General features: G+C 49.3%; 1 protein-coding gene across 1 annotated transcript; it reads left to right on the top strand.

Moving 5' to 3' along the window:
- Window positions 1–336: 336 nt before the first annotated feature.
- On the top strand, window positions 337–6,005 carry LOC124645678 (tyrosine-protein kinase receptor Tie-2-like). The gene is made up of 3 exons (XM_047185527.1): window positions 337–2,603; window positions 3,381–4,571; window positions 4,685–6,005. The coding sequence occupies exons 1-3, from the start codon at window positions 1,465–1,467 to the stop codon at window positions 4,920–4,922; spliced, it is 2,568 nt and encodes an 855-aa protein (XP_047041483.1). The 5' UTR covers window positions 337–1,464; the 3' UTR covers window positions 4,923–6,005.
- The last annotated feature ends 2,012 nt before the right edge of the window (window positions 6,006–8,017 follow it).

Below are 8,017 nucleotides of genomic sequence, written 5' to 3' on the forward strand. Positions count from 1 at the left end.
TTTTCAAGTCAACGGGCCCTTAAAATTCAATATCAGACGATTCAGATCTTTGATTTTGCTGACCCCGTAGTCGCTGGCATAAGGGACAGGATCCGCGTACGAAGTCGCGGGCAGAAGCTAGTATAATAATAATGGCGTCCACGGCCGATTTTCGCTGCTGTTCTCATTTAAGGAGACCAGCCAGCTGCGCAGGACATATTATAGTGCACGAGTATTTGCGCAGGTGCACTCCCTATTCCTTCACTCAAAGTCAAAACTGTACATTGAATATTTTCTTAAAAGAATACTTGGGGGGGTGATTTATAATCGATTCTGAACCCAAATATGTATGTAATTTTTATCTGTTTGTCTGTAGGTAGGTATGTCCGGAGTAAACTCAAAAAGTACTGCACGGATTTACTTCAAATTTTGCATGAATATTACTTATAGGTCGGGTCAGGATATGGTCTACATATTATTACGCTATCATCTACAGGGGCTGAGCAATGAACCAATATTTCTGTTAATTGTTCTGTTGAAGCGTGAGATATTACAATGCATATTTGAAAGTTGGCCAACATTTAGTTGAGTTGACATCAATGTTTGCATTGAAAAATTGCGCTTTACCTTTAAGATACTTGAATAGAAAAATAAAATTTTAAGAAAACTAGGTTCAGTCAAGGTTAAAGTGGCGCCATCTATTGCAAATAGAAAAAAACGGACAAAGATAATGAATATTATTTAGAAGAAGAAGGGCAGGGCAAACCTTTATATATTTTAATCATGCTTACATCAATAGGGGATAGGAAATAAAGCTTAACGTTTGATCGTTTTCTAAAATCACGTTATATCTCCAAGCAACAAGTGCAGGCAGAATAAATTTGTAAAAAAAATGTGATGGGTTATCACATTTTTTTTGTGTTGTCGCATGTTTTCACATGTTTAAAGTTGCTCTAAAAAAACCGTACAATCGGAGTATTATCAACGTTATTGCATTACTTACCGATATTAATTTTAGTAAGAACAGTCTATACAAAATATTTGACTGTTAATACTTTCATTCGGTAATTATCGCTACAAAATGTTGATTTGTTTGAATGTTTGAACACAAGTTTTTTTTTTCATATATTTTGACATATTACAATTCTATACTGGCCACGCAGACGAAGTCGCGGGCAACAGCTAGTAGTTAATAGAAGTTTTTATATTTGTCGTTTTAGAAGCAACGGCTCCGCGTTTGAGCTGTTCGTCGTGGACGAGTGCAACAGCACGCGGCTGCGCGCCTGCGCCCTCGACTATGGAACCACGTTCTCGCCCAAGGCCATTAGCAGAACCGACCTCTATCACAAGTTGAACGCCACCACAAACAACACTGAATCGTTTTTCTTTTTAGATTTTGACATTTGGGAGGGAGAAGAGGCAGTGAGTGCGTTAAACGTACCTTGTCGGGAACAGGAAGTTGATATTCGCATCGGTGATGTAGCCATGTTACAGACATACGCGCCGCAGTTTTTTCGATTTATTTACAATTTTAAACCTTCCGCAACATCTTTGAGGCAAATTCTTGAACGTGAAGCAAACGGCGATAATATTGATGAAGCGGCATGCACTTGGGTGATTGAAAACGAAACATATAAGATTAACTCAAGTACCCTGATGGATTATGATGCGTCTGGATACGTAGTCGTCATATTTGTATGTAATGACGATTCCTTCAAAGATCGTTACAAATATGAATTGTTTCCATTCTTGGGTAAACATATCACAAATGAGATGAAACAAGTGACGTCTTATGTAACTTTCAGAAGATATACAATTAATTGTACTAGTGAAGACGATATGAGTGCACATTTTGAAATGCTGACGACGACTGTGGAACTATACCGACTACTAGGGGTGTTGTCGATGTCGGTGGAGGGCGCGCAGAAGGCGTCGGCCCTGGCGGCGCCGCGCCACGTGCCGCTCATGCTGGCGGACGTGGCGCCGGAGTTCGGCGGCAACACCACGTGGCGCGTGGCCGCCCGCGTGTTGCACGTGGCGAGCGCGCTGACGCACTTTGTGCGCAGCTCGGGCTGGGCGCGCCTCGCCGTGTTGACGCAGCCCACCAAACTGGCTGCGGACTACTGCGACGCGCTCCGACACAACACCACCATCACCTTCGGCCACTTCCAGTTACCGCTCCGCGTCACGAAGCATAAGGCGAAGGAAACCATAGACAGTCTGCGAGCAGCGAACGCGCGTATCGTGTTTATTAATGCAGATTCTAAATCTGCCGCAGTGATCCTTGCTGTAGCCGAGGAGAATGGTATGACCTACCACGACGGTTTCGTGTGGATTGTGCGCGATTGGCGTCCGACGACCGACACGAATACATCATGTCGTGAAGCCCGCCGGACATCTCACTTTGTGCTGTCTCTTTGGATCCGAGACTCGCGGGACATCCCATCTCGTGAAGGAAATGTTGCACTTCAAGAACACCTGAGTGCGAAATTTAAGGACAGGCCCTGGCCACCTCACGCTGTATCCATTGCAAACGCATTTCTAACTCTAACGATTGGTTTTAAAAATGTTTTCAAACTAAACCCGAGCACGCGATATGACCTGCATAACAAACAAGTAACCAGGTACGTAAATACACGTAGACTTGTATATGACTCATCTATGACTCAAAAGCTGTCTTTATTTTCCAAACGTATTTCAAGAAAGTATAATTAAGTCATAGACACGATATCAGACCACGTCAAACACGTGTTGCATATCTAGCAGCGAGGTCCACTGCGATTGTTTACCTGATTTTTGCAACTTTTAGGTACAGCTTTTTCAACGGTCCGTTTTACTGTGTTCAATCACCAGCTTAACTACATTAATACCTTAATGTAACGTAGGTAGTCGCTTCTAATGTTTTAAATACTTTGTACCTATATACAGTTACCCCCGTTTTGACATGCTTTAGTTGGTACTTACGTAGTTATTTTTTGCTTCTTATAGGGTTTAGCGTTTTTATTATTTCTGATTACTCAAATAATTTTGAAGCTATTAATTTATTTATTTAGGAAATGCTACGAACGTTACGAACGTCCCGCCCTCAGTCTTCTCTTTCGTACGTACTTTGTTTTGGGTGCTGTCAGCCTCTTAACGTGCTTTCCGATGCACGGGTGTATCAATCACCAACTTCCAGACTCTGGGCTGGTTTCTGAAAGTTTCTCAAACCTACGAAGCAATTACGGCCCGGGAATCGACACCCTGTGCACAGTAGCCGCGGTACGCGAATACTTGACCAACTAGGAAGAATATCAGATTTTGAACAATCGCCGTTGGAGGACCTCGTAGCGAAATATTTTTACCGTCGAATATTTTGGAAGAAGTAACTAAGTAGTACTTACCTAATTAAAACTCGGCAGGTTACTCCATAACAAAATCGTAGAAAACCCAGCGCTCGGTGTCAATCAGCACCTCCACTTCAAGAATCGATCCATCGAGGAGACGGCCGTGTTCGCAGACCAGTGGTGCGGAGCGCAGTTCCAGCAGCGGCTGGGCAGATGGCGCGTGAACGCGAGCAGCGGCGCAGTGCGCGGCTACTACACGCCGCCCGGCGACCTGCCGCGGCACGACGGTGCGTCGCGCTGCATGGTGAGCAGCGGCGACGCCTTCGACCCGGCCTGCTACGACGCCGCGTGCGCCAGTGTGCTGCTGCTCTCGCTGCTGGCGTGCGGCGCGCTGCTGCTAACGCGCCGCGTGCTGCTGCGCCGCCTGGAGCGCGAGCGCCACGAGCAGCAGATCCAAGCCGTCGCACGCCGTCAGCACGTGGCCGCGGTGTTGGCCGCTTACCTGGTGGAGCGCGACGCGCTGGAACTGCGCGAGGAGCTGGGTGCCGGCCGCTTCGGCAGCGTGCGGCTGGCTCGACTGCGCACGTCCACGCACGGCACGCGCTATATCGCTGCCAAGGCTCTGCGCGCTAATGCCGCGCCGGCCGAAGAGAGCGAGTTTCTCCGCGAAGCGTGCACCATCGCCTCGCTCGACCACGCGCACATCGTGCGGCTGGTGGGCGTGTGCATCGCGGATGGGCCACCGCTGGTGCTCATGGAGCTGGCGTTCTTCGGCGACCTGCTGGGCTATCTGCGCGCACGACGACACCTGGTGGAGGGCGCAGGCACGGAGGCGCCGCCGGCTCGCGGCGAGGCGGAGCACGTGTCGGCGGGCGCGCTGACGCGGCTGGCGCGCGAGGCGGCCGAGGCGCTGCGCTACCTGGGCGCACGCGGCGTGGTGCACCGCGACGTCCGCGCCGCCAACTGCCTGGTGGACGTGCGGCGCTCGCTGAAGCTGGCCGACTTCGGCATGGCGCGCGACACGGACGGAGCGCCCGAGTACGCGTGCCGGCGCCGCGGCCTCTTCCCCGTGCTGTGGATGGCGCCCGAGAGCCTGGCGCACGGCGTGTTCTCAGCCGCGTCCGACGTGTGGGCGTTCGGAGTGCTGCTGCTCGAGCTGGTGACGCTGGGCGCGCGGCCCTACGGCAGCATGTCGCCGCTGTGCGTGCTGGAGTACGTGGCGGGAGGCGGGTCGCCGCCGCTGCCGCTGGACGCGTCGCCACAGATGTGAGTAGAGCGCGGGCGCGGGCGCGGGCGCGGGAGGCGCGGGCGCTGGAGGCGCGGGCGCTGGAGGCGCGGGAGCTAGAGGCGCGGCTGACGCTGACGGACGCGTGTTGCAGGCGCGGGCTGGCGCGGCTGTGCTGGCAGCGCGCGGCCGAGCGCCGGCCGGCGGCGGCGGAGCTGGCGGCGTACCTGGCGGCGTGGCCACGCGCGCTGCGCCCGGCGCTGCTGAGCGAGCGCGACGAGCCGGCCGACGCTGACAGCGGCATCGGGGACTCGCCCTCTACGGAGCTGCTGCCTCCTGACTCGCCTCTTCTCTCCCTTGATCAGCTCGATGTGCTAGGTGTAACACACTGACCTAATATGTTACTCAACGTTTTATTAGATAATATTGCATATCGAAGTACCTACATAAATAATTTTATCAATAATATTAAGGAATAAATAAGCGCAACGATCATAAACCTATAACTAGGTATATAGTAACTGGTATACTTAAGGTGTAATAAGTTATATTTTCATTTCATTTAAATCAGCAACAATGTTAAGCGTGGTGATTAACGCTCAATCCATCTCCGTGCAAGAGGAGGACTGTGCCCAGCAGTGGGACGATAAAAAGGCAAAAAAAAAACAATTAATAAAAGAATAATGTTTACATTATACGCATAAAAATAACCATAACAAACATTAGCCTTTCAATCTTAAGCTGATTAGGTATGAATCTTGGATCATTTCCTAATTTTCATTCCACATAATTTCCCAGCTATGTATGTTGGGGTCAGCTTCCAGTCTAACCGGATGCGGCTGAGTAGGTTTTGCAAGGAGCGACGGCCTATCTGACCTCCGCAACCCAGTTTTTTAATTTAGATATTTTTTGCCAGAAAGGATCGATGGTTGGTGTCGGGTTTGTAGCAGTCGCATTGGCAGAGCCTGCACATTGGGATTTGAGGATTTTCTCAATGTGCACGCTCAAGCCTCGCTTACCTCTGAAGAAACGAGCTTAGGGGCACAGGGGGCATCTCTCTAGGGCATCCAGTGATCCAGAAGATTGACATGCACTATAATCGCAAGGCATTCCCGCTGCGCATCCGTGTACTGCGGCTCGTTTTATTTACACTTATGAGCTAAAAACACTAAAATGACTAATGTTACAAGAAAAATAAATCCAAAAACACAAAAATAAACAAAGTTCTGCAATCAAATTGACGGCGTCGCTTTGCGGGGCCGCGCCGCCGCGCCGCGTACTGGCAGCGGCATCTCGGCACAGGCCTCGCCAGCCAGTAAACAACAGCTTGGAGCTGTCCAGCTCGCCGTGGAGTTTTATCGTCTTTCTATAAAAGAATCTCTTCGTCTTTATGTAAATGGCCACATGCGTATCTTCCGCAAGCAGTACACGCGCAATTATCAACAATACTTAGTGAAAATAAAATAATTTTATATTATTTGAATTTCACTACATTAGTTAAGTTCTGTTACCCTAGTACTCGTGACCACAGAGTACCTAACGCGGTGTCCTGCGTGAGCGACGAGCGAGGCGCGACGCGACGCTGCGAACGCGACGAACGCGATCAACTCAACGGCATACCCCACATGCGGCCTATGTGACAGTCTGTGGCGAGACGCGACTTAACGCGTACTTGTTTTGAGGGCGACCAGATGCGACACCACGAACTATTCAGAAGCGTTGGTCGCCGCAGTGCGTGAATAAAGTTTGTTGTGGCGCAAAAAACATAAACATTATAGAAATCGTTTATTAGTACAAAGAACTTGAAAGAATGTTGCTGTCTGTACTTTAAATAATGAACTTTCACGCAAAATTGTACTGTACTTCTTCATGATTTGAGAAGCAATGACCAAAATCACGTAGGACATTTTGTCGCCTATAGCATCGCGTCGCATTACGTCGTGTCGCGTTCGTCGCTCACGCAGGACACCGCGTTATGTTTTTTGTCCCACAACTATCTTTATTCACGCACTGCGGCGATCAACGCTTCTGAATAGTTCGTGGTGTCGCATCTGGTCGCCGTCAAAACAAGTTCGCGTTACGTCGCGTCTCGCCGCAGACTGTCACATAGGCCGCATGTAGGGAATGCCGTTGAGTTGATCGCGTTCGTCGCGTTCGCAGCGTCGCGTCGCGTCGCGTTCGTCGCTCACGCAGGACACCGCGTCACGCAGGACACCGCGTTAGAGATACTCGTGACAAACAATGATTCGATTTCAATACCAGTATTTCATTGTAGAACATTATTAAATTGCTAATGCATTTAGCATATCTTTATTATTTATATCGCCATGAATATTTACAATAAATATCAAAAACTATCCTAGTAAAACAAACAACTAAAAAGCGTCAAAAAATTGATCCCCATCGCTGTCAACTGGGAGCGTGCTCAAGAGGCTGGCAGCATTACCTCATTGGATCGCCATGCTGATTCTTTGTCCGAGGTAATAGCCAGCCTTCTGGTCACGAGAAGCGTCGCGAGCGCGAACCAGCTGCCTAGCCTAGAGAGATATTTAAATGGAATGTGGGCATTCGGACCCCACGACCCGAGGGTTTCAACCCCAAACGGTTCGAAAATATAGTTTCCGACAAGGCCACTATATTTCCGCTGCTTGAGGTTCTCCGCAGCCGTAGCGGCAGCAGCAGCACAGCACGCAGAGCTTGGAAAGTGTGATGGCGCAAGAGTATCGACACAGGTTGCGTCCCATACTAAAGGCCTACCCATCTTCCAAGGGAATAACGACATGCCGTCTGGTCTCTTACCGTTGTCGCGTGCCAAGCCGTTTGGTTCTAATACAGCTGGTACCCCGACGGCAACAAGAGCTCGACGTATAATGTCATTGATGTTTGCATGCCGCGCAATACGGCCCGCACTACGGCTGCACGACAGGCCGTGGTGTCCGAGGCTGGTGACAGCCTCACCAGTGGCAGCGATGAGGGGAGCAGCACGGTGCTCCTATACGTAAACAAGTAGCGAGGCGGAAAGTTGTATCGTCAAACATGGTGCCAATGTTTGACGACGGTAGTGCCTGAAGCCAAAGCCCCGACTCCCATCTACCCACAGCCAGTAGGCGCGCTCGCTCAGCAGGAGTAATTGCCGTTTGGAGTAATCATTTAGCATAGGTACTTATATCTGGCTTCAGTGCACTTGATTCCCTAGTACTTTTTTGTAACATTAATTCATGCTATGTATCAGAGATGGCGCTGTGTGTGGAAAAAGATTTTCAAGCTTTGCTATTGAAATTTTTTTCCTGAATTTTCTTTAGTATAAACCTCACGGAGCCCGAGACCTTTCCAACGAATGCAAAACCATGGAAATCGGTACGTGCGTTCTGGAGTTATAGCGTCAGGAAGGAAAACCCGACTTAAGTATTTTTATATAGTAGATTAAAGTAGGTATACATATATATAAGACAATTAGGGAATCTTCGGAAAATACAAAATACACTAT

The sequence above is a fragment of the Helicoverpa zea genome, chromosome 3 (genome assembly GCF_022581195.2).
Source record: "Helicoverpa zea isolate HzStark_Cry1AcR chromosome 3, ilHelZeax1.1, whole genome shotgun sequence".
Taxonomy (NCBI): Eukaryota; Metazoa; Arthropoda; class Insecta; order Lepidoptera; family Noctuidae; genus Helicoverpa; species Helicoverpa zea.